This window comes from Sapajus apella, unplaced genomic scaffold, assembly GCF_009761245.1.
Source record: "Sapajus apella isolate SASKATOON/1434 unplaced genomic scaffold, GSC_monkey_1.0 scaffold6, whole genome shotgun sequence".
Lineage (NCBI taxonomy): Eukaryota > Metazoa > Chordata > Mammalia > Primates > Cebidae > Sapajus > Sapajus apella.
The window spans coordinates 52,038,601-52,065,477 of NW_022436946.1; the positions used below are offsets into that span (position 1 = coordinate 52,038,601).

At 34.1% G+C, this 26,877-nt stretch overlaps 1 protein-coding gene across 6 annotated transcripts in view; it reads left to right on the plus strand.

Annotated features, from left to right (window-relative positions):
* The window catches only part of MMS22L (MMS22 like, DNA repair protein), a 153,330-nt gene that overhangs the window by 101,570 nt on the left and 24,883 nt on the right, over nt 1-26,877 (plus strand). For all 6 annotated transcript variants that reach the window (XR_004267640.1, XR_004267638.1, XR_004267641.1 and 3 more), the window contains exons 18-24: nt 722-864; nt 6,119-6,278; nt 11,067-11,236; nt 14,746-14,951; nt 18,433-18,596; nt 24,002-24,098; nt 25,841-26,008. Coding sequence is in view for 2 of the 6 variants with exons in the window: in XM_032274395.1 (XP_032130286.1) it covers nt 722-864; nt 6,119-6,278; nt 11,067-11,236; nt 14,746-14,951; nt 18,433-18,596; nt 24,002-24,098; nt 25,841-26,008 (1,108 nt within the window). In the remaining 4 variants the exon portion in view is untranslated. The remainder of the gene's footprint in view (nt 1-721; nt 865-6,118; nt 6,279-11,066; nt 11,237-14,745; nt 14,952-18,432; nt 18,597-24,001; nt 24,099-25,840; nt 26,009-26,877) is intronic.

The following is a 26,877-nucleotide window of genomic DNA, read 5'->3' on the forward strand; positions in this document are numbered from 1 at the left end:
TGTGTGTGTGTGTGTGTGTGTGTGTGTGTGTGTGTGTGTGTGTGTGATTGATATATATATATATATATTTTTTTTTTTTCTTCTGTTACTATATATGACAAACTTCTCTGCTGTAAAAGATAAAAGAACTTGTTTCCTTGGAAGCCAAGAACAAAAATTTGCTCCTCAGGTGACAAGCTATTTTTTTTTAAAGAAACTGATCATGAAAAAAGTAGAACTCTGAAGTAAATAACCAGATATCACACTGTGAACACCCTAAAAAGAAAAAGACCCAATTATGAATAATTCTCTCCCATTTTATATTAGAGATTTTACCTTTCTTCTGCTTTATGACTAGGCATTGAGTGATATTTGTACTTTAAAAAAAATGCTCATGCAGTTCTGTTGTCTGTAGGACATGCCTTTTCCCAAAGCTATTGTTTATAACCACTTGTTAATTTCATGAATGTTGGCCTGAAAAAATCCTCCAAATTTACTTGATATTTTATTATATCAGTTGGTGTTACATGAATAACTATTGGGGGAAGCATGTTCATAGTGAGAAAAATTTAACTTGAAGCCCTTAATTGTGTGGCAGTTTGAATTTTAAAAGAAAGCATGTCATAAATGAAGACTGCTACATTACTTCACATATATACATTATAGGTATATTGTGTGTGTGTGTATATGTATATAGCATGTTATATAAATTTATATAACAAATACTATTTTATTTTAACAGAAAAAGAGTACATGGAACAGTTGATCGAACTGACAAGGTTACTATTTAAACTCTCAGAAGTAAAGAGTATTTTCTCAAAGGCCCAAGTTGAATATTTATCCATCTCAGAAGACCCTAAAAAAGCACTCATTCGATTCTTTGAGGTATTTTTCATTTATTAGTATAGTTGTCCAGATTAATTACAGTTAATTTTCAGAAAATCTGAAGTATTCTTAAAACTTTTCTATAAAATGAATTCTTTTTTTTTTTTTTTTAATTGAATTTGGGCTCTGGGAATTGAATCGTATTATTGATTGCCTGCAATTATAAAATTGTGGAGGAAAAAGAATGTGAATCTAAGGTATTGTACAATTCACATTTAAGGACAGCAGAAAAATTATGTTAATGAAGAATAATAAAACTAAAGAATACTACATAAAAACTACTCTAAGGCTAATCTAAATTGTAGGAATATTGACACAGTTGCTGGACAACTGCGTCCTTCAGCTGCTTGAGAACTGAATATCCTTGTAAACAGTCCATAATACTCTTGCCTTAATGTTTATCACCCTGCAGTGACAGTAGGCATAAGTACCATCTACTTCATATCATAGTATAGTTGGAGCATTAAAATCCAATCCATTTGTTTTTTGTCTCCATAAGTAGTACCATTCAAAATTTTATTTTTAATTATTAATTTTACAGAAATTTGTCTATGTGAGAGTTTGTTTGTTTTACAAATCTAGTTGAAGTTGTTAATGTGTTCGGATTAGTGACTTTTGTAAGCTGTTCATTGTAGAAGTTGGTTTATTTTCCCACAGAGTGGTTGGTTGCCATGAAAATAATTAAAACCAATAAGCTCTTTCCATAAATGTTAATTCTTCCACAGGTTTCTCTTAAAGTACAATTGTACAATAATTCGAGATGTCATAAATCTCTAAAAATATTTGATAATAGTAAATGCAGATGTAAAATATACATTTCTTTTGAGACCCTTGTTTAGCTGTTGATTGGATCTGAACCTACAATTAAACGCCTGTGGTGTGCTAGGAGCCATAATGGATCAGAAATGGAGCTGGAAATCAAGTTCTTTATTGATAGTTTTCATCTAGCTCAAATTAATTGTCCTTTCACTACTAAGAAAATGAGTTTTTTACTGAATGCTAGATAACATTATTCTAGAACTTCATAGGGATTTGAAAAACCTAGAGATGTTGTTCATTATGTCAGGAAGCCTTTACGTCTCTGTGTATACAAGGCATACACAAAGACTAAAATAATAACACAAGTCATTGTATGCTAGTTATAAGTGCCGGTTGATTGACAGATCAATCAGTAGGTAAAGAATTTAAAGTATTTTGGTATAAGAAGTTTGGATTTTATCCTATAAAGAATGTGAAAGCCGTATACGTTTTTAGTAGATGTGATTTGGTTAAATTTTTTTTTAATGAAAATTAGTAATAGTAGTATAGATTAAAGGTGCAGAGAACTTTTGACCAAAAATCAGGGAGGTTTAGAAGGAATCAAAGACTGAATGGTGATGTGATTTCTAAATGGATATGAAATAAATTCTGTGTTTGACTAAAAGAGTGGTGATACCTTAAGGAGAAATAGGAACATCGTGATTTAGGGTGAGGGAGAAGTAGGTGAGGAATTCAGTTTTAAATTTACTCAGTTGGAAGTTGTGTCTGGGCTCCCCAAGATTATCCCTAGGTTCTGTGATTCACAGGACTTAGCATATAGTTGTATTCACAGCTATGACTTGCTAACAGAGGGATGCAAAGCATAATCAGCAAAAGGAAAAGATGTATGAGGAATAGTCTGAAGAAACTAGGCATAGCTTCCAAAAGAAATTACATAGGATATGCTTCATTTTTCCAGCAAGGAATTATAACAAGATGTGAAATATTATCTGCTGGGGAAGCTCCTTAGCGACTCTGTCTGTGGTTATTATTGGGGACTAGTCACATATGCCCTCTTTGCCTCACACTTAGAAAATTCCAGTTCCAGAAGGAAAGCAGGTATTCGGCAAAAACCGTACTGTTTGCATAGACAGTTTAGGATCAAGGAATTGTAGGAAGCTTTTCAAAATCTAAGGCCCCAAATACCAGCCAAGGGCCAGGCTTGCAAACAGGACATTTTAAGAGTAGCAGTCTTGGGTATGTTATATTAACTCTTTTCTGCACAGAAATGATAGTATGACATATAAGTCGTTATAATCAAGATACTGAGAAATGCATGTCTTTTAGTCTAGGAAAGTTAAGCCTAAGCATAGAAAAATATTGAGAAGTCTAAGGCGCTTGTATTCAGAAGTGTAGTCTACCCTGGGAGTTACTGATACCACCTGCTCAAAACCGTATTGACATTTTCACAAATAGTGTAAAATCTCTTGCATGAATCAACACTGTGGCCCAAGATTATACTGGTAGTCATTATAATTTATACTGCCATGCAGTTGCAGAAGAAAAAGCCAGTTTCACTTAAGAATATCTTTAATGAAGCAGTAAAATTATTTATTTTTATTACATTTTGACTCCAGTACATGTACTTTTAGTATTCTGTGAGTGACAGTGCAAAGTGCACTTAAAGCACTTTTGCTGCATACCAAAGCAATGTGGTTGTCTAAATGAAAAACACTTGTGTGATTATTTGAGTTGCAAGCTGAATGGACTGCTTTTATCTTAAAAGAACAACTGACACAGTATGGTTATTCAGATTTGGCTATTTGGCAGACATTTTCTCAAAAAATGAATGAAGTGAGCCTATTACTTCAAAGCAAACAACTGACAGTATTTGTTACTAATAATATAATTCAAGCTTTCAAGAAAATTAAAATTTTCAGAAACTTGTATTTGCCATCATGATCTTGAGAGCTTTCCAATACTTATTTTCTGATAAGAATGGTGGTGGTACTAACAGGTGTGATTTTTTTTTTCCTGACATAAATAATGAAGTGTGTCAACATTGGGAAGTTGTATAGCTCAGTGAACCACAATTTTCCAAATGATGAATACAGGCTTTTTAAAAAGCATTCATGAGTGTAAAAGATTCACTCACTCCAAATACAAGATAGACCCATGGTTTTTTTTAATGTAACAGAGTATGAAATGTTCATTGACATCATTTCAGACTCCATGATTTAGTTACAACTAATCTGTAAGAAATACCACTTTTTAAGTTTTGGTATAATAGCAAAGAGGAATTCACACAGTTATGTGAAAAATCTTTCAAAATATTTCTTCCTCTTCTAACCACATATATTTTTGAGACTGTATTGTCTTCGTCTGCAACATACCACAATAAATCATATCCAGAAGCAGCTAGGAGAAGTGAGCTGTCTTTTATTTAAGTCAGACATAAAAGAGATTTGTAAAAATGTTTAAAAATACTACTTTTCTCACTAATAATGTTTTTTGTTTGGAAAATAATCTTTCACTAAAATATGTTACTTATATTTTAAAATATGTTACTTATATAACTAAAATATGTTACTTATATGTAATGTTCATTATGATTTTTCAATGAATTAGTGAATAAAATTTTCTAATATCATAAATATTGTTAGATATAATCCAAACAAGGAAAAGCTCTTCAAGGTCCTCAGTTTTTAAGTGTGCAAAAGGGAACTGAGACCAAAGAGTTTGAGAACATCAAATCAGGAGAAAGAAGTATAGAAAACAAAGGGCAGAGAGCTAAATAGAGAGGAAGAGAATTAGTCAAGTTTATCTCTTGTTCTCATTTGCTGATCTCATAGTCACTCATTTAGGTTCACTGAGTTCCTTATCTTTTTTCCATTTTCCATTTTATTGTCAACATGTCCAACTTTAATGTCACCATGGATAACTTATATTAAGCTTTCATTTCAAAGCTTCTCTAGTACTCTTTCAGTATTTCAGTGAAACAAGTAGTCTTTCACTTCTGCCCTACTTCATCCATCCACTTCCATGACTAGACCCTGAGCAGTGTAATCTCTTGAAGTATCTGAAAGCTCTTTGACCATCACCTGTCCCTCCAGCTCATGAGTGACCACATTGTGACCTTCCCCTCCTTTTTATCCCAGTACAACATTCTCCCAAGACCTCACTTCCTTCCCTATTCACCATAATTAGACTCCTTGGGGCCTTACTTCAACTACTGTTACCAACATTCTTAAAATCTTGGATCTTTTTTCTTTTGGTCACACCTACAAACCCTCAACCCTGGCTCATTGCAACCGCCTACTCTCTATCCTTTGTCTTACACGCTGAGTACTGGAGAAGAAAACCCACAGAACTATGTGTATTGGTGCCATTCATGGTCCAATTTGCATCACTGCAATTCATGATAAGTTGTCAAAAATTGTTTGAAAATTTTACTGCTTTCCTTAAACTTTCTTTGTTCTTGAGACGGAGTCTTGCTCTGTTGCCAGGCTGGAAGTGCAGTGGGGTGATCTTGGCTCACTGCAACCTCTGCCTGCCTGGTTCAAGCGATTTTCCTGCTTCAGCCTCCCAAGTAGCTGGGACTACAGGCGCATGATACCACACTTAGCTAATTTTTGTATTTTTAGTAAAGAAGGGGTTTCACCATGTTGGCCAGATGGTCTTGACCTCGTGATCCGCCCACCTCGGCCTCCCAAAGTGCTGGGATTACAGGTGTGAGCCACCATGCCCAGCCACTTTCCTTAAACTTTCTAACCCATCTCTAGCCAGTCTTCTTGATTCTTTTGTGACCTTTCACCACTTGCGTATTCTCACCTTTCCTCAATTCTCTTATTTCCTTTCCTCTTTTTCTCACATCTCTATTCTTCTCTTACTGACTCTCCTCACATTTCTCTCTACTGCCTCTCCATTTTGCTATCTCTACCTTCTCTGCCCCATCCTTTTTTTTTTTTTTTCTTTTTTTTTTTTTTCTGAGATGTTAGGTTGACATCAGATGGCTTATAAAATTCTAGGAAGAAAAGTTAATTCATATCATAAAGCTGAACTTTTTAGAGGTTTTACTTGTAAAAATTTGGCATTACTTATAGGCCTTCCTTATAGGGGATTTTGAGGATTTTGAATTCCTAGTCATATACAGGGAAATATGTTGAGCCAACCTATTTGGAAGTCATGATGTGATTTAGTTACAAGGTACGTGTATATCAGTTTCATGTTTTTTGTTATTTTTTTTTAACTGATGTTTTACTAAGTTGTCCCTTCTATAAGTTGTTATTGGTGTTTTAAAAAATTCTTCCTTTAACCTTTATTTTAATAATAAAAGACAAGACTTAATTATTTTTACTTGTATTTTAATTGCTATGAATCTTTATTGGAAGTTTACAAATGTAGGCTTAAATGTAAAGGGCTATGGTTGTGGGTGTAGAAAAAGAATTATCTTTATGTTCTAAATCTTTATGGTATAAAACTTGTAAAGTTACTTAATGTTTTTCTTTATTAATAGGCTGTTGGCATAACTTACGGGACTCTTCAGACACTTTCTGATAAATCTGCCATGGTCACAAAGTCCTTGGAATACCTTGGTGACATATTAAAATATATTAAGCCTTATTTGGGAAAAAAAGTTTTCAGTGCAGGGCTACAGCTCACTTACAGAATGATGGGTATGTATTCCTGACATTATTTTGCTAATAACATTTCCTTAGGTTGAGCCTATACTATCATGATGGATAGGAATATTGACTAAATCACTACTGTCCATACAATCCATAAGAGTTATCTGAAATGCAGTGATTTAGCTTAAAATAATTCATATTGACCTTCTTGCTCTATGTCTTTTCAATACTTTTGATTGTGTTAATATTAAAATTATGATCAATACAGAAAATATGCTAGCACCAGTTGCGTCTACTAGTCCATCATGAGTCACATTTCAATACCTGAATAACCAGAATGGACCTTTTTTTTTTAAAAAAAAAAAAAAAAAAAAAAAAGAAAGCTGATCTGTTAGAATTTGAAACATCACAAAACTGTTGCTTACAACTACTTCTATGGTCTCCTCTGTATGAAGGAGATAGGATTTAATAAAGCACTAAAAATATTTATGCCTCAAACCTTGTTTCTCACAATACTCTTCTCTTTTCAAAAAGTGATCATCTTCTGTGCCTGTTCTATAACAATGGAGTTTATCTTTCTTTATGAAGTCAGTAATTAATATATCTTTATTTATTAAAACCATGGTGCCAACTAACCAAAACTAGGAATTGGATAAAGGTAAATGAGAAAGATTTTTTTTTAGAAGTTTTTATATAGAATTAAAGTTTGGGGGGGGGGTTAAATTTCTCTGTGGTCAAAACATTATATCTGTTCCCTTTAATCTTATGAATGTATGAATAAGCCTGATTCTGGCTGTCTGAAACGTTTTATCTTTGTTGTGAAAGATAAAGGAGAATGTGAAAATGTATAAATGTGGAGGATGTAAATTATGGTAAAAGCTATAGCAATTCAGGCATCTTAATTTTAGAGAAAAATAGGAGTGAGAGTTTATTGTAAGTTTAACAGTAAAATGCAGATTAATAAGTATATTGGCATTCATGCTTATAATTTATTAGTGTCTAAAAAAGTTTTCTGTTTCCAGATTTAGATTTTTGCCAAGCTAAATATCTGTTATAGATGTGGGGCAAAAGTCTACTTAGGAAAAAGCGAGGACTTTGTTTTGCTGCCTTGCTGATTTTTGATTCAATGGCAGAGCTGTATTCTTTCCCATTTTCTAGGTCTCAAAGACTGGGAAGAGTATATTGCTACAGTGTTGCCCATTTATTTGTTAGAAATTAGGACAGATAACTTAATGATTTCTTTATGTTAAAGATTTAGAATAAAACAAGGAAAGAGCAAAGTATAAACTTTGGAGAGTTCCAAGGCGTTTTATAGTGTGTTATGGGTTGGGATAGCATAACCATTTGAGGGAAGGAGTTAACCACTGGAATATTGTACTTTATGTACCTTGACAGTTGCTAACTGGGGACACCTTAGCTGTTCACTTACAAAGTTGCAAGACTGCTAGTGAAAGGCACAGAACTGTTGATGAAATCACTCTTCATATTAAGGAGAAGGCACCTGGGATTTTAATTGTAGCTCAGTAATTTCTGAAAAGGCAGGATGAATTCATCAGCAATATCAAATTCTCTATAGATTTTGTTTTGTTTTTCTCATTCTTCATATCTCATAATTTTCTGTTTCTATGTGTAAAACTTTCAATCATCTCTATCTCTTTGGTCATTCCTCCCCATTTTGCTTTGTAATTGAAATTCAAGTCATGACCCTTCAGTGGCAAGCACAAATTTCCCCACCTTTCCCACATTCCCAAGTAGACTTGATTATCTCTCTGATTGCACTTCATCTGTCCTTTTCTTGTGATATTATTTATAGTTTGCCATTTGATACAATAATTGTGTTCTTGACATGCCCCTACCATATTTCAAACTTGTAGTGGCCATATCTTTTGAATTTTTAATTCTCATTTTCATGTATTTTGAACACTTACTATGTATCAGGCACTGGATTGGGAGTTAGGGTTACATTAAAAACACTTATGTATCAGGCACTGGATGGGGAGTTAGGGATACATTAGTTAAAGTGCTTCAAAGTAGGAGATAGTGTAAACTATATAAATATTTGTGGAATGTAGTAACTTTCTTAACCTAGCAATAGTACATAATACATTTTTTAAAGGGGGTGTGTGTGTGTGTGTGTGTGTGCATACTTTTCTTTGTTGTTGTTGTTTTTGAGACAGAGTCTCACTCCGTTGCCCAGGCTGGCGTGCAGTAGTGTGATCTCAGCTCACTGCAACCTTTGCCTCTTGGTTCAAGCAATTCTCGTGCCTCAGTCTCCTGAGTAGCTGAGACTGGGACTGTAGATGTGCAACAGCATGCCTGGTTAATTTTTGTGTTTTTTGTACAGAAAGGGTCTCACTATGTTGTCCAGGCTGATCTTGAACTTCTGAGCTCAAACAACCTGTCTGCCTCAGCCTCCCAAAGTGCTAGGATTACAGGTGTGAGACACTGTATGCAGCCTTTAATGTTCTTAAATGAGCAAAATTACATTCTAATGATAAAGATTTTAAAATGTATATTGTAGTGATCCCAGTTCTTATGTAGGGTAGAAAATAAGTAAAATAAGTAGGGTAGAAAATACAAGAGGATAGAAAATAAGTGAATACTCGAACTTGTATAGTGGTTATCATTGAATGGGAAGATTGTATAAATTTTTAAAATATTTTTGGTTTTATTCATAAATAAAATATAGCCAGGAAAAGAAAAAAAAACTTGAGTTTTTACAAAAGTACTGTATGTAAGCCTTTCCCAGTTATTTACTTTAAAAATCTTTTTATATTTCTATTTTGCATTTTTAATAACACTCACACAAACACATACAAATATTTGTTGCTGAAACCTAAAAAGTAGGCATCTGATAGCAAGCAGTAAAACAAATATCTCTACCTTATATAAACTTATAAAGTCTTCAGCAAAGTGTTTTAACTGTTGCAGAAAATGAAATACAGTAGTTTCCCCTTACTCTTGGGGATATGTTTTAATACCACTAGTGGATGCCTGAAACCACACATAGTACCAATTCTATGTATGCTGTGTTTTTGCCTGTACATACATACTTATGATAAGGTTTAATTCATAAATAAGGCACAATAAAAGTTAAACAATAATAACTAAAATATTATTAATAGAACAATTGTAACAATAGAGTGTAATAAAAGTTATGTGAATGTTTTCTCTCCCCCTGCCTCTCCCTGGCCCCTCAAACTATCTTATTGGTACCCTATACCACAGGTAACTAAACTGTACCATGTGGTGCCCTATGCCATGGGCAACTAAAACTGTCGAAAGTGAAACATAACTGTATGCCACCTGAGAGTACTAGGAATCATTTCATATGCCAGTGGTGATAGCAGTCCCCCTTACGAGTATATTATGTCATTAGAATATAAGTTCTTCTTATATTGCTGTCATACTGAAAATTTTCCGCCAATTGAAGAAATGAGGAGCAAGCCAGCATTATTTAAAATTTTGCTAAGTGAACATTATGTTTATGATTGATTATTGTACTTCCTTTTATAACAGAACAACATTGTTGTTTGTTGTTTTTACAAGTGATCATTAGTTGAGTTTTTTCTGTAACACTAACATACTCTTCCATGAGCATATTTTTGTTTTCCCTCAGAGCTTAAATTTTAAACTTTTTGTTTGATAGAAATGACTTTCTTTTTTGCGTTTCTGCAGTAGATATACCACTGTGCTTTTTGGATAAGTACTTAATCTGTTTTGAATTTATTTTTCAGAAAGTAGACCTCAATACCAATAATATATCCTAATGGGAATTATATATCTGCTCCTAATTACTTTATTAAACAAAAGGCGCTCATTTGTTAAGTTTTATTATCATGAGATGTGGCAATTGATAGACTTCTAGCACCAAGGAAGCCATAATATATTTTAGGTAGCAAAGAAGGCTGTTTCCTTCATTCAGAATTAAAATTCTGTTTCTTTATATTAAATAATTGAAAGGTATAAAAACTGAAGTTAATGAAGGTTAACTGAAATTCATGTAGGTTAATCCTATTTTCCCTATTTTAACAGTTAACTTTAGTTATACTTCTTGTTGCAAACTGGATTGAGGCCACTTATAAAATTATATGTTAGATTAAAATATAAAGAAATAGGGGTACCAAGAAAATAAATGTAAAGTTTTATGATGAGGCCTAGGGAAAATAAGTATACATATAAAACTATAATGTATAATCCTACAGTAGTCTTTAAAAGGTGGATTGTTAATTTGCACCTGGGCATCCTATTAACCCAGAGGGAAAGCAAATAAGGAAATCTGAATAATTTCAATATTCAGCCTATGTAGCCACATAATATATAAATATATTCCACTGTATGTATGAGTGTAAACAGGTTGAATAGCCCTTATCTGAAATTCTTGGGACCAGAAGTATTTTGGAGTTTAGATATTTTTCGATTTTGGAATACTTGCAGTTTGCTTATCCACTTGAGCACTCTGATCCAACAGTGTGAAATTTGTAATGTTCTAATGAGCATTTCTTTTGAGCATCATGTTGGCACTCACAAAATTTTTGGTTGTGGAGCATTTCAGATTTTATATTTTCAGATTAGGGATACTTAACCTGTGTATATATTAAATGCCACTTGCTCAGAAAATGTATGTTTTCCTTGGCCCAGAACTGTAAGAAAAATTTGCCTCTTTAGTGAAATATATAAATTGACATTAAGTATTTTTTACTTCTAATATATGTTTCTTCCTATTCCCTATTTTAATTTAGTCTCATCTGCTTTCAGTACAAATTTTTAAATTAAATGACAAAATGTTCTGGTCAGACGATAACCACGACTACTATTATTTCTCTTCTTTGTTAGGAATTCTTGTGAAATCATGGGCACAAATCTTTGCCACCTCTAAAGCCCAAAAATTACTTTTCCGGATCATAGATTGTTTACTGCTGCCACATACAGTATTACAGCAAGGGAAGGAACTGCCTGCACCTATGTTTTCTGCAATTCAGAAAAGTCTTCCTTTGTATCTCCAGGTATGGTGTGTGCATTTACTTATAAGTTTGAAAAAAATTGAAACTTTGCCTTAAAAATGTAGTTTATACCAAGTGTAGATTTAAAAACCATACATGATAATCTAAAGTGCTTGTGTGGCACATTCGTTGAGCATATTTTAAATTACTTCTATGTTTGGCTTTGGAAACAAAAATGAAAAAGCAGAGGAACTTAAAGTTGAGAGAGGAAGTAGACAAGCACAGACATGGTAGTGTGCTCCGGTTTTTGTTTTGTTTTGTTTTGTTTTTTTCAGACCTCATCTATCAGTCAGACTAGGGGTGAGGAGATATAAGAGAATACACTGTGGAGGACATCAGGTGTAAAAGAGCAAAATGGTAGAAGTTGAAGGGCTTTTGATTTCTGAAGCACCAGCATGTACAAGGGCATGAGCTTTAAGAAAATATGACACACTGAGGAAAAGCAAATGCTTCTGTTGTGGCTGGAGATTCATATGGGAGGAGCCATATAGCGGAGGGCTTTCTATTTTATCCTAAGAAGTTTGGAGTTAATCTTTTACATGGGGACCTGATGTATTTGGAGCAGAAAAGTGGAAGTGACATAATGATATTTACATTTTAGAAAGATGATTCTGGTGACAACATGTAAGATAGTTGGTATGGAGGTTTTGGAAAGTAGTGATGACTAATTGATTGTAATAATCCACATATTGTCAGAAGATTTTGACCTAAGGCAGTGGGAATAAAGCCCATACAGCAGGTTTCAAAACATTTGGGAGCTGTGATTTAAGAGTATTTGCTAAGTTAGTGTTGTGGAGGAACTCAAAGAAATGAAATACTTCCTAGATTCTAGAGTGGCTGCCTGCGTAGATGGTAGTTCTACTTACTAACGGGAAATCCTGGAGTTGCTGGAATGAAGGTAAGGATTGGTTTCTGAGCAGCTTTAGTGTGAGGTAGAGAGTTGGAAATACTGATCTGCCATTCAGGAAAGAATGAGGCTGCAGGTATACTTTGCGTCTTAATTTGAGGTCCAATAAGGGAAGCTGAGGAGGAAGGGGAAAATAGATTTTGATTAGGTAACAATCTCTTTTCAAAGATACATTTCTTAACAGAGTTTTAAGATTTCTGAGAAGTTTTAAGTTGTCCCTCTAATTTCTATTCATAATAGCATTTAATACAAAGTTCAATGTATCATCTAGCAGAAAGATAAAAAGGGAAGACAGCCACAGCACAGCCTGAACTTCCAGTCTCACAGATGGAGAGATGGACAGAGGGGAGTGATGGGCAGCAGGAGAGTCTGGAATGTTTCTTTCATGTGGTCCTCCTTTTCAATTTTTTAAAATAATTATTATACTTTAAGTTCTAGAGCACATGTGCAGATCGTGCAGGATTGTTACATAGTTATACACATGCCATGGTGGTTTGCTGCAGCTATTCCCCCCATCACCTACATTAGGTATTTCTCCTAATGTTATCCTTCTCCAATCTCCCCACCCTCTGCTATCCCTCCCCTGGCCCCCACACCCCCCAACAGACCCCAGTGTGTGATGTTCCCCTCCCTGTGCCTATCTGTTCTCATTGTTCAACACACACTTATGAGTGAGAACATGCGGCGTTTGGTCCTCTTAAACCCAAACAGTTCGTTTAATAAGAATTCTCATAAGCTTTGTAAGTGGTAAATTAAAAAATTTGGTGTATTATCTGTTTGGCAGAACTGGAGCTACGCCTTGAATTTCTTCGTGGTACCTAGCTCTCTTTGGAATTTAAAGAAAATAGTTTCAGAAGGAATGGTACCAGCTCCTCTTTGTATGTCTGGTAGAATTCGGCTGTGAACCCATCTGGACCTGGGCATTTTTTGGGTGGTAGGGTCTTAATTGCTGCCTCAACTTTGGACCTTGTTATGGGTCTGTTCAGGGTTTCGGCTTCTTCCTGGTTTAGACTTGGGAGGAGGCAAGTGTCCAGGAATTTATCCATTTCTTCCAGGTTTACTAGTGCATGTGCATAGAGTTGTTTGTAATAATCTCTGATGATGGTTTGAATTTCTGTGGAATCTATGGTGATATCCCCTTTATCATTTTTTATTGCATCAATTTGGTTATTCTCTCTTTTCTTTTTTATTAATCTGGCTAGTGGTCTGTCCATTTTGTTGATCTTTTCAAAAAACCAGCTCCTGGATTTATTGATTTTTTGAAGGGTTTTTTGTGTCTCTATCTCCTTCAGTTCTGCTCTGATCTTAGCTATTTCTTTTCTTCTGCTAGGTTTTGAGTTTTTTTGATCTTGCTCCCCTAGCTCTTTCAATTTTGATGATAGGGTGTCAATTTTAGATCTCTCCTTGCTTCTCATGTGGGTACTTACTGCTATATATTTTCCTCTAGAGACTGCTTTATTCATTTATTACTTCATCTTCTTCTAATTTAATGTAGAAACAGAGTTGGTGGTGGCAGGTGGGTTGTGGGGGTTCATTGTTTGATTTTTCCATTGTTTATTTGGTACAGCTTTAACAGTTTTACATATTTGGTGTATGCTATTTTTCATTACAAATAAACTTTCAGAATTTCTTATTGCGTAAATACCCATTTACAACTAAAGTGGAGACTTCAAACATTTTAAATTATTTCTCTGGGAAAACATATTGTGAATCACCAAGTACCAAATTAAGAGTTAACTTTTAGAATATAATATATTGCTGTGTTGGTGATTATCTGTATTTAGTAGCACTTAATATTTAGTAGTACTAGCAGAAAACAGTCTTTCCTCTCAGGGTATTGGTTTAATTGTTTAAGTATTAAATACTGTAATATATATGAAAGTATTTTGTTAACTGCTATACAAATGGAAGAGATTAAACAGACATGCAACAAGATGTCAAGAATTCTGTGTGACTTTATTAAACTCTTTACTTCTTTAAATCTTAGTTATCCTGACTGTATAATGGAGATAAAATAGTACTAACTCAATGGTTTTTTTTGAGAAATTTAAATGAAATCATGAATATAAAGCACACAGCACAGTGCCTGATATAGGAAAACTAAGTAAATTGTTATTCTAAGTCTTAATTTCCATATTCTTCACGCTTGCTATCACTTAAAAAAATTATAACATTTTTAGCGTGAAAGACTTTTAGCAAAAATTGTATTATAGTCTTAGACAAAATAACCAGTACATAGAAAAAAAATGACCTGAAGATGTTTTATAACTTTGTAACTACATGTAAATGTAGTTGATAAACAAGATGTTCAAGTTTTCTAACTATTAGAGGACAAAGAATCTGCTTTTGTCTTCCTACACTTCTCCCCTGCTTCCTTTGTTCATGCCTCAAAGGTATGCATGCTTAGTTAGATACCATATCACACGTATTACCCAGGCTTAACTCCTTGCAGTTCCTGTGTACATTATCTATTGATTGTGTGAGGTATCCTTTTTGATTGTTATGTTCTCACCTGAATATTAATGCTGGGACTGCATAAGTATCTAAATATTGTTTGTTTTTTGAAACTTTACCTCTTAATATTTCTTACTTTTTTTCCTCATAGGGCATGGTGTGTTGTCAATCTCAAAATCCAAATGCCTATTTGAATCAATTGCTAGGGAATGTTATTGAGCAGTATATTGGGCGATTTCTTCCAGCTTCACCATACGTTTCAGATCTTGGACAACATCCTGTTTTGCTGGCTTTGAGAAACACAGCCATTGTTCCACCAATATCATCTCTAAAGAAATGCATTGTACAAGTCATAAGGTACATCTGAATATTAAATATAGGTGGTATGTACAAATTATTAATCTCTATTAAAAAATGATAAAGTGGCATTTCAAAAATGTTGGCAACCCTTAGGATACTGGTGGTTCAGAAGCTTTTTTTTCCTTAAGAAACATTATCTGAGAATTTATTAAAATGACTTTTGCTTATGTACCCTAAGACAATGCTCTTTAAATTGCTTCTATTTTCTCTATTTAGCTATTATCTTCCTTATATGTGTCCTGGAGATATATTTTTGCTTTTTAGTGTTTCATCACTAAAAATAAACAATAATTGTATTTTATAAAAATAAACAATAGTTGTATTTTATACTGTTTAAAACATAGTAATTATAGTTGACTGGGCGTGGTGGCTCATACCTGTAATCCCAGCACTTTGGGAGGCAGAGGCAGGCGGCTCACTTGAGGTCAGGAGTTCAAGAATAGCCTGGCCAACATGGGTAAACCTGGTCTCTACTAAAAATACAAAAAAATTAACTGGGCATGGTGGCAGATGCCTCTAACCTAAGCTACTCAGGAGGCTGAGGCAGGCAAATTGCTTGAACCTGGGAGGCAGAGGTTGCAGTGAGCTGATGTTGCACCACTACACTCCAGCCTGGGCGACAGAGCGAGACACCACTTCAAAAAAGTAAAATAAAATATAGTAATTATATTTTATAAAGTTAATTAAGTGAAAAAATGAATGTTAATATTGGAAATGAAGTACTCTGAAGTCTTATTTTGTTACTCTTTTCTTAACTCAGTTATATAAAGCAAACGAAAAATGAAACTTCTTAAATTTTCTACTAACTCCATATCCTTTAACTTTAACATAAGAAAGTTCAGTAATAAAAAATGTTTTGTCTCATCTTCATGTGGTATTTATTTTTATATGGAATTAGTTTTTAAACTTTAAGATGCTGTGATGATATATGTTATTCTTATCTAGTATTGGTTTTCTCTATTTTTTTTTTTTTTTTGAGACGGAGTTTCACTCTTGTTACCCAGGCTGGAGTACAAGGGCCCGATCTCGGCTCACCGCAACCTCCGCCTCCTGGGTTCAGGCAATTCTCCTGCCCCAGCCTCCTGAGTCGCTGGGATTACAGGCACGCACCACCATGCCCAGCTAATTTTTTGTATTTTTAGTAGAGACGGGGTTTCACCATGTTGACCAGGATGGTCTCGATCTCTTGACCTCGTGATCCACCCGCCTTGGCCTCCCAAAGTGCTGTGATTACAGGCTTGAGCCACCGCACCCGGCCGGTTTTCTCTATTTTTTAATGACCCAGTAATATCTGTTACCTCTCATTATAGAATTCCATGCCTAAAATCTGTTTCCCCTCTCGCCTTTTTGAGTTCCTGTTGTCCTGTTATTCAGGTTTGGAAGCTTTTTCTTTGCTTCCTGTCCTTGCCCATCCTTTGGCAATCCTTTCCTCCTTTTTCTATTTCTCTTCCCTTAGTACATTACACCTAGACTATTGTCAGAATCTCCTAACTGCTTTCTGCATCTCTAGTCTTTTCTTCTAGTCCAGCCTAAATAATGCCCCCAGCTTATTTTTCCTAAAATACTCTTTCATCATGAAACTTCCCTGGCATTAAAACTACAATATCTTTTTTGCCTGTGAAATAAATTTCATGCTCCTTACCTCTCTGATCCATCACTTAACGTTTCCAAATGTATTACATAGGGTGTCATGCAACTCCTAATAAGACTGGTATTGTCCCATCAAAGTGCCTTGTACCTCCCTTTGTCATGGCATTATTCAAACCATTTTCTCCATTAAAATGTCATCCTTCTGGGCTAAATCCCACCTATCCTTTATAAAACCTACACCTGATATGTCTGTGTTTACCATGTATGTTTCTTTCCTTTTTTGAAATCATATACCCTGTACAGCTCAATTTGCAGAATCATGTTAGTTTTGCCTTACTTGTATCTGAATTTCCATCAAGACTGTAGTAACCTACCACAGTGTTTGAGATGTTGCATAAGTAATTTTTGTGCAAGCTAAAGGCCAAATGCTGAAGTGAAATTGAATCTGTAAAACTGTTTAAAACCTCAGTGTTTAGGATCCCAGGATTAGTTGATTTTCCTATTTTTTTAACATATAGGAAAATTTCTCGTGGTTTATAGTTGAAGGCTTAAAATGTAACCTTTATATATGTATACACACACATACACTTTCTCTCTCTCTCTCTCTCTCTCTCTCTCTCTTTCTCTCTCTCTCTCAGGAAAGATCTAACTTCTTCCATGCCATGGTTCTCTATTCCTGCACTCCCTTATCTGAGTTAGGACTCTTCCCTCTCAATTCCTGAGAATTCTGTGCTTATCTTTGTCAAAAGCACCATTATATATTATAAATGTCTTTTTCTTTTTCTCATTTAACTTCTCCACTCAGTGGCAGGCCTCTTGCTTTCAGAGACCCTATTTTACTCAATTTTATATCCTTGTTCTTAAGACATGTACCTGGCATTCCGCAAGTGTCCAATATATGTTTGTTCTAGGCATTGGGAATTCACCAGTAAACTTAGACAAACCTCAAAGAATGAATTTTCTAATATGTAGTATTTGTTGGAAGTCACTATAGAGAGTAGCAGTAATTACTAAGACATAGTCCCTGTCCTTAAGTTTATAATACTTAGTGGTTTCTGTTCCTTATTATGGTAAATCATTATTACTTTGCAAATATATATATGGATATCTAGTTTATATTTAGCTATGTTTGACAAATTTTCATATTGTCTAGACATTTTTAGAAACTAAGCTATTCCAACTTTTGTTTATTCACTTAATAAATGTATACTCAACACTTGTTATGAGCCCGGACCTGTTCTAAGAGGTGAGAATATACAAAGATGAGTCAGACAAAGTATTAACCTTGTGATCTCTCTTGAGTTCTAGTACTAAAATTTGTCTTGTCTTGAGAGATAATACTAAACCCTAAATTAGTTCTCTGATCCTTTAACTTATTGGAGAAAGGAAGGAGATAAAGCTTGAATGTCCTATCTAATTCCTAGGACAGTCCTCTTGTTTATTTGGATAAATAAGACCCCTCCCAAGTCCCTAAATAAATAGATGTGAAGAGAGATTTCTTCATACAAATTAGACATTAGAGAAAATGTTGCGGCATTTAGAACCGAATAGAGGAGATCAGACTTGTATTAGAAGGAAAAACATCCCACAAATTAACAATACGACTTTCATTTGGATTTTGAGTACATTTTAAAACAAGGTTACTTTAAATTTAGTTTGTGATTGTATTGTGCTTTGGCCCTGAGAGCATATCAAAAGGATATACAGTCGGTCGTTGCTTCTAAAAAATTATGTTTGAAGATAGCATGGTAAAATATACATACTTTTTAAAAGTGGCATTGTATTAATTTGGGGGTAGATTTTGCCAGTATCTTCAAAGTATATGCCATTTGGTTTTGCTCTATTGAAGCTTTAAACAGAGAAGAAACAAAATTTCGCTTCTTTTCAGGAAATCCTATCTTGAGTATAAGGGGTCCTCACCTCCTCCTCGCTTAGCATCCATTCTGGCCTTCATTCTCCAACTCTTCAAGGAAATTAAAACAGATGTTTGTGAAGTAGAAGTACTCCTCCCTGGCATTTTAAAATGCTTGGTGTTGGTCAATGAACCACAAGGTTAGTTTGTTTTATAAACTTATTTTCATTACCATTTTCTGTTCACAAGTTAAGAAACTACTGTTTCCCATCAATTAAATGGATAGTTACAGAATGGATGGTTCTTTTATATCCCTTGATATGGATCATGGTTAAAGAATAAACTCCAGCCGGTAGTTCAGGTTAGGTATGAGAAAATGGTTAAAAACTGAGATGTTGTGGTCTATTTTAGTTTTGGCTTTTTTCCCCCTTGAGGCAAATAGATTATTTAAGGGCTACTTCCTTTGATTAGATTTGTTAATCTCTCAAATAATGGTGGTTCAATCTGACTTCAGTATTAAAGGCAATTTGTTAAATATCAAGTAATGAGAGGTCATCATACATTTTTTTTACTTAGGTTTTTGCTGGAATATCTAAACTGATTTTGGGGGCACACCCTTAGGGATCTTTTGATTCTACTCCTTTTTTTTTTTCATTCTTATCAGCCTTACTTCCAGTGATTGCTTTAAAATACCGTTTATTGGTCTGGCATAATGGCTCATACCTGTAATCCCAGCACTTTGGTATAGAACTCTTTGGTCAGAGCAAATCTCAAACACTGACCTCAAAGGAGCCTGAATTTGATTAGATTAGTCCTTAAAACAATTTATGCCCCAAGGTATTATTAAAAATATTAAAGTAATCACCTAGAAATTAATTAACCAAGGTTAACAGCTTAGTGTAATCAGGGAAAGGGGCAGTCAAAGAGAGTCCTACCAAAACCATTGTCTTCACTTGGAGACTGTAGGCATACCCAAGGTTATACCACCTCAACAGCAACGTCTGAGGCATGAGAGAGCAGGAGGAGTAGACTTCATTTTTTAAAAAGCCCAATTTTAATCAAAAAAATTACAGGATGTGCAATGAAACAGAGATGTATATTCCATATGCTGAGAAGAAAAGCAGGCAACAGAAACTGCCAGTAACATCTGTCAGATATTGTCTTTAACAGACAAAGGCTTCAAAGTAACTATTATAAATATATTCATAGAACTAAAGGAATGTGTGATAAATGACTAAAAGGAAAGTATGTTAGCAATAGAGAAAGAAATTATATGAAAAGAACCAATTGGAAATTTTGGAGTTAAAGTTCAATAGCTGAGTTTACTAGAGGGGCTCATTGGTGGGTTAGAACTGGCAGAAGAAAGAATTAGCAAACTTGAAGATAAATCAGTATAGATCATACACTCTAAAGCACAGAGGGAAAAAATATAAAGAAAATGAACAGAGCTGTTGAGAAGTGTGAAACATCATTAAGTGCATCATATATATAACAGGCGAACCAGAAGAAGAGAGAAAGCAGAAAAATATTTGAAAATATAATGTCTAAAAATTTTTTAAGTTTATTCTAGAATATTAACCCATACATTCAGTAAGTTCAGCTAACTCCAGGTAAGGTAAATGCAAAAAGATCCACAAACAGAAACATCATAGTGAAGATGCCAAAAGCTAAAGGCAAAGAGAAAATCTTGAAAGTAGCCAGAGAAAAATGACTCATCCTCTACCAGTAAACCCTAGTAAGATTAATAGCTGACTTCTCAGAGGAAACAGTGGGGGCCAGAGACAGTGGGAGAACATTCAGAGGGATTAAAACAGAAGGGTGGAGGGGGACCTGTCAACCAAGAATCATCTTTTTTCAGCAAAGCTACCTTTCAAAACCTAAGGTGAAATAGACTTTCTCAAATAAAACTGAGAGAATTTATTGCTAACAGACCCACTTTTAAAAAAGATGCTAAAGGAAGTGTTTCAGACTGAAACTGACCCCAGGCGGTAAGTAATTTGAATCCACATACACACAAAAGAACTCTAGTAAAGGTTATCATGTAATTAGTAAGACAGTATAAATATACATTTCTTCACCCTTATTCTCTCAACTGGGTTTTAAAAAGCATTTGTATAAAATAATATTGTTGGGCTTATAACATATATAGTATTTTACCAATTAGAATACAGAGGAGGTGGTGAGAGCAAAACAGTGTTAACCTAAGGAAAGGACTCCACACGGTAACTCAAATACTCAGGAATAATGAAAAAAAAAAAAAAAACCAGAAATGATAAATAAGAAGGTTAATACAGGATCGGTATAATTTATCCAAAATGCTTGGGAACATAAGTGTTTTGTATTTCAGATTCCTTTGGATTTTGGAATATTTGCATACATATTATGAGGTATCTTAGTGGCAGGACTCAAGTCTAAAGATGAAATTTTGTGTGTGTGTGTGTTTTTATTTTTTTATTTTTTTAAAGATGAAATTTATTTGTTTCATATACACCTTAAACATGTAGCCTGAAGATAATTTTATACAATATTTATAAATAGTATATGCAGCCTGTCACATGAAGTCAAGTGTGGAATTTTCTAATTACGGCATTATGTCAGTGCTCTAATACTTTTAGATTTTAAGTATTCGGAATTTTGGATCTTTGGATTAGGAATGCTGAACCTATAAAGCAGAAGTTAAGATATATATATTTGCTCTCCTTTGTTTTCTTAGCTTCTTTGAAAGACATAAATTTATATAAAGTAAAAATTACGACAGTGTATTTTTGGATTTTAACATGTGTTGGTATAATAAGTATAACAATACCACAAAAAGGGAGAGAAAGAAATAGAGCTATATAGTCTATAGGATTTGTGTTTCTATATTTCACTAGAATTAGTATGAATTTGAAGCTCTGATAAGGTGTATATGATTAGCTTAGAGTGACCACAAAGAAAGTAGTTCAAAAATAATGTAAATCAAACCATATCGATAATAATACTGTGTGAAAGGATCAACCTGTCCAATCAAAAGGCAGAGATGATCACAATGAGTTTTTTAAAAAAGCAAGATGCACCTATCTGGTGTTTACAGGAAACACTATAGATTTACAGATATAAGTAGATTCATTGTAAAGAGATGGGAAAAGATAGTTATGCTAACAAGCAACCAGGGAAAGCTTAAGTGACTATACTAATAGCTCCATATGAATTACTAATTTATATGGAATTACAGGAGACCCAGAATAGCCAAACCAATCTTGAAAAAAGAAGAGGAAAGTTACTTCCCAATTTCATTACAAAGCAACAGTAATCAAGACACTGTGATACTGGCGTAAAGATAGACATATAGGTCAATAGAATAGAATTGAGAGTTCAGAGATAAACCCGTATGTTTATGGTCAACTGGGATTTTGTTTGTTTGTTTGTTGATGAGTTCCAAGACAATTTAATGGGGGAATAGTAGTCTTTTCAACAAGTTGTGCTAGGTCAAACAGCCACATGCAAGAGAATGAAGTTGGACCCTTATTTCGTACCACATACGAAAACTAACTTAAAATGAGTCATAGACCTAAATGTCAGAGCTAAAATTGTAAAAGCCATAGAAGAAAATATACAAGTAAATCTTCATGACCTTGAATTTGGCAATGAATTCTTAGCTATGACATTAAAAGCATGAACCCCAAAAGAAGAAAGAGGTAAACTGGACTTCATCAAAATTAGGAGCTTTTGTATTTCAAAGGATACTATTAAGAAAGTGAAGACAACCCACAAAATGGGGAAAAAATACTTGTAAATTATATGTGATGATAAGGAGTGTGCATCTATAATATATAAAGAACTCTTACAAATAAGGGGACCAATAACTGAATTTTACAATTGGCAATGAATCTGAATAGACATTTCTACAAAGATAATGAACAAATGGCCAATAAGCACCAGAAAAGGTGTTCAACATCATTAGTCACCAGGGAAATACAAATCGAAACTACACTGAGATACCACTTCATACCCACAAGGTTGGCTATAATGAGAAAGTCAGGTAATAAAAAAGATTGGGGAAGATATGGAGAAATTGGAACTCTCCTTTACTGCTGTTGGGAATGTAAAATGGTGTTACCACCTCGGATAATAGTCTGGTAGTTCCTCAAGTGGTTAAGCATGTCTTTAGAGACAGAAAGTAGGTTAGTGATTGCTTAGAAGGAATTGGGGGATAGCTAAGGAGTGTGCAGTTTCCTTTCAAGATATTGAAAATGTTCTAAAATTGACTGTGATGATGGTTGTACAACTCTGGATATACTAAAAACCATCCAACAGTATGCTTTAAATGGATAAATTGTATAATATGTGATTTATATGACAATAAAGCTCTTTTAAAAAATAAAAAGGCCAGGCGTGGCAGCTCATACATGTAATCCCAGTGCTTTGGGAGGCCAAAGTGGGAGGATCACTTGAGACTAGGAGTTCAAGACCAGCCTGGGCAACATAGCAAGACCTCCATCTCTACCAAAAGTTTTTTTAAAAAATTAGCTAGGTATGGTGGCATGCACCTGTAGTCCTAGCTAGATAGAGGCTAAGGTGGGGGAATTACTTGAGCCCAGGAGATGGAAGTCAAAGTGAGTTATCATCATACCACTTCTCTAGACTGGGTGACAGAGCAAGACCCTATCTTAAAAAAAAAAAAAAATTACCTATTTTTTAAAAATAAGTCAGTTAAAGAAAGAATTAACTGCATCTAATATGAGAAGTTGTTTTAAAAAGTTGTAAAAAGTTTTCAAGTAAAAGGCAAGGAAACTGTATGTTCCTTAGCCACTAGCCTCATCCCATGCAAAACATTTTCTACTAACCTAATATTAATTAAGTGCATGTTCATCATATATTTTGTGCTCCTGTTATAATGGGTTACAGTTTCTGAAAATTTTTTTATTCTTGGAAAAAGCACTTTTTAATCTTAAATTTAATGTGTCAAAAAAACACAAGAATTTAGTAGCATTCAGAACATACTGGGTTTTCTACATCCTTTCTTGGTGTTTTTGCATTATTTTCGTGTATAAGTACACAATTTTAAAGGAATTGGTTAAATATTTAAAGAATGTAAGCTTTTTATACTTTTGTAATCCTTTGAAAGGAAGATATCACAAACAGCATTTTTGCATACATATTTGGCTAATTTTAAGTGAAAATAAATTGTTCATGGTATTTAGTTTGCTACTTATATGTTTGTGAGGGGGTAGGAGGAATATGCTTATGAATTTTTAAAAAGTCAATCTGCCTGTCTGTAAACCAGCTGAATTTTTAAAGGCTTTCTTTTGTCGCTGTAACTGTAGGATTAGGATGGTGTAATGTTTTTGAATATGGGCACCTTTCTAAGAGAAAAATATATCTTCACATGTATTAATTCAGACTAAAAAGTATACTTTTAAACTTTTATATTTTCTTAAAATGGAAGATGGGTATACTTTAAAATAAAACAAAAACTCAGAACTATTTCATTTTGAAAAATAGTAAAAGGTTGTATATACTTTAAGAAAACAACATATTTTTCTAAATCAAGAGTGTTCATAAAAATGAAGATCCAGATGGTCAATTCAGACACAGTGCGTAATGCTATAATTTTTCCTTCTAGTTAAAAGGCTGGCCACAGAGAACCTGCAATACATGGTAAAAGCCTGCCAAGTGGGGTCAGAAGAAGAACCTTCCGCCCAGCTGACTTCTGTGTTTAGGTAACTGGAAAATATGCCAACTGGCAAGGAGACTATTGCCAGCCATTTGACAGCCAACATGTTTTTTAAATAACTAATTATCCAAAACATAATGTGTTACTACTTGTTTATAGTATTTCAATTATTGTACTTTTGGCAGTAGTTTTATTACATTGTGATGTTTTATTGAAAAATAAAAGTGCCCATGAAAAAGATAAATCAGGGGACTTAAAATTTCTTGTGAATTTAGTAAGAAAGAATCTTGCATGAACAGTCATATGTCAGTTAACAATAGGGAGAAGTTCTGAGAAATGTATAATCAGCCAATTTCATCATTGTGTGACCATCAAATAGAGTGTACTTATACAAACCTAGTTGCTGTAGCCTACTCTGCACCTAGGCTATATGGCATGGCCTAATGGTCCTAGGCTGCGAATCAGTGTAACATGTCACTGCACTGAATACCATAGACCGTTATAACACAGTGGTAAGTATTTGTGTATCTAAATGTATCCAGACACAGAAAAGGTACAGTAAAAATGCTGTATTTTAATCTTATTATGCTGAAACACCATTTTATGTACTATCTGTCATTGACTGAAATGCAGTTCGTGGTCCTAGACTGGATTTGAGAGGGTAAAGTGGGAAATGTGAGTCATGATGACAGGTACACATGCCTTCAGAGCTTGCTAAACATGTTCCTCAGGAACATGTAGAAGTATGTGTCACTGCTTTTCTGACTTGCTTTAAGATACTAACTGTGGCTCCAGAAAGCTCCATTATGTTTAATTTGTGAAGCATGGACTTTATAGGAGTAGATCTGTTGTTCATAAGAATAACAGTGCAACTTGAGGAATATTTTATTTTTCTTCCCTGTCTTGCCCCTTTAGAGTCTTGTGCTATTAGAGCAGTATGTTTTTGTATATCTTTCTGAAGATTTCTACCAGTTCACCTTTATTATTCCTATTTCTGTCTTACCACTACCATGATAAATAACTTGGGTTCATTTCCTTCATTCTGTGTTGGATCTTTGATACCTCTGTTTTTCTCATCACATAATTGGTCCCAGTCAAGTGTTTATAGTTTATTTAAATTGTGATCACTCAATAACAGTGGATTTGTGAAAACTGTGAAGCCCTGGAAGGGGGAAAAAGGATTTTATATGATCAAAGATTGAATGTTATCTACAATTTACTAAGCTAGGTGGCTTTTATTTTGTTGATTGGTAGTGGAGGGTAGAGGTTTTAGGGCCAAAATAAGGAATTTTAATTTACAAATACTTCTATGGGTCTAAAGTCTTTAGTTAAGGAACATAAAAATATATTAGGAATAACTTGCTTTCCTCATAAAAATATTGTTTTATTTATATAGAGCTACAAAGAATGAAAACGTAACTAGGATATCTGACTTTTCTGTCTTACTGTCTCCCATATCCTTTCTACCCAGATTTCAACATGTAGAATATAGCAAAAACAGTTCCTGGGATTCGATTTTTACCCCTTCTTCTCTCTCCCAAGCTTCCAACTCTTCCTTTCTCTGCCCTTCCCCACAATGCTTTCACTCTGGTCATGGATCAACTGAAATAAACCACTTCAATACTTTATTTTAAAGTGTTTTAAATAGTTTTCATATTGCATCTAGATTCTTACGGTAATATTATGAAATGATCATTGTTATGTTCAGTTTATAGTTGATTGCCATGTAGATACCAGCACAAGGAATTGCCGCAGGAGTAATCCTAAATAAACCTGTTTTATTTTCAGGCAGTTTATCCAGGATTATGATACAAGGTACTATTATCAGGTTTACAGCATTTTAGAAATAGTAGCAGCACTGGACCAGCAGATTGTCATCCAGTTGATTTCTACCCTCACTCAATCTCTGAAGGATTCAGAGCAGAAATGGGGCCTTGGCAGGAATATAGCACAAAGGTAGGTTTGATAATTTAATTATATTTGGAGGGGTGCAGTGATTATAAAATCTCTATTTCATTTTATAGAAATGATTTATTTTCTAATTACCCTGAATTTGAGTATGTTCTTTTGAGATGAAAAATGTTTCAGTACTGTGAGTGTTAAATCAGTTTTACAAAGTGTGAATAGAAGTAGCATGGCTTATCAACAAACTTAGCAGAATCAATACATACATTTGCTTGTTTTTCCTTTCAAAGTGACCACTTTAGAAAGCTGTATATTTCAGCCCTGCTGCTGCTGCTCAAAACACATTTCATTGTTCCTCATTGGGAAGTGGACTTCATATCCTGAGTGTCTTGTTTTTTTATAAAATTTATGGTGACAAATCATAACCCTTTGAGGGATGCTTGATTTATTTAGTCACCTGTATCATGTATATCTGGTGAATAAATGACCCAATTAGACAATATGGGTTTTGGTCAAAAATAGGAAATAAGACTTTTTATATAGGCTCATAACTCAACTGAAAATAGTGCTGAACTATTTAGACCAACATTGTGGGAATAAGCCTATATTTATTTCTTAAAGAAATCCTTTTAGAGTAGTCAGTACTCACACTAGAATTTTTATGTCCTAAAGATTGTTAAAGAATTAAAATACAGTTATGTGTTGCTTAATGACAGGGATCGGTTCTAAAAAATGTGTAGTTAAGCGATTTCATCATTGTGTGGACATCAAATAGAGTACATTTACACAAACCTAGGTAGAACAGCCACACCTAGGCAATGTAGTGTGGACTCTTGCTCCTAGGCTACAAACTTGTACAACATGTTACTGTACTGAATACTGCAGACAATTATAACATGATGGTAAGTATTTGTATGTAT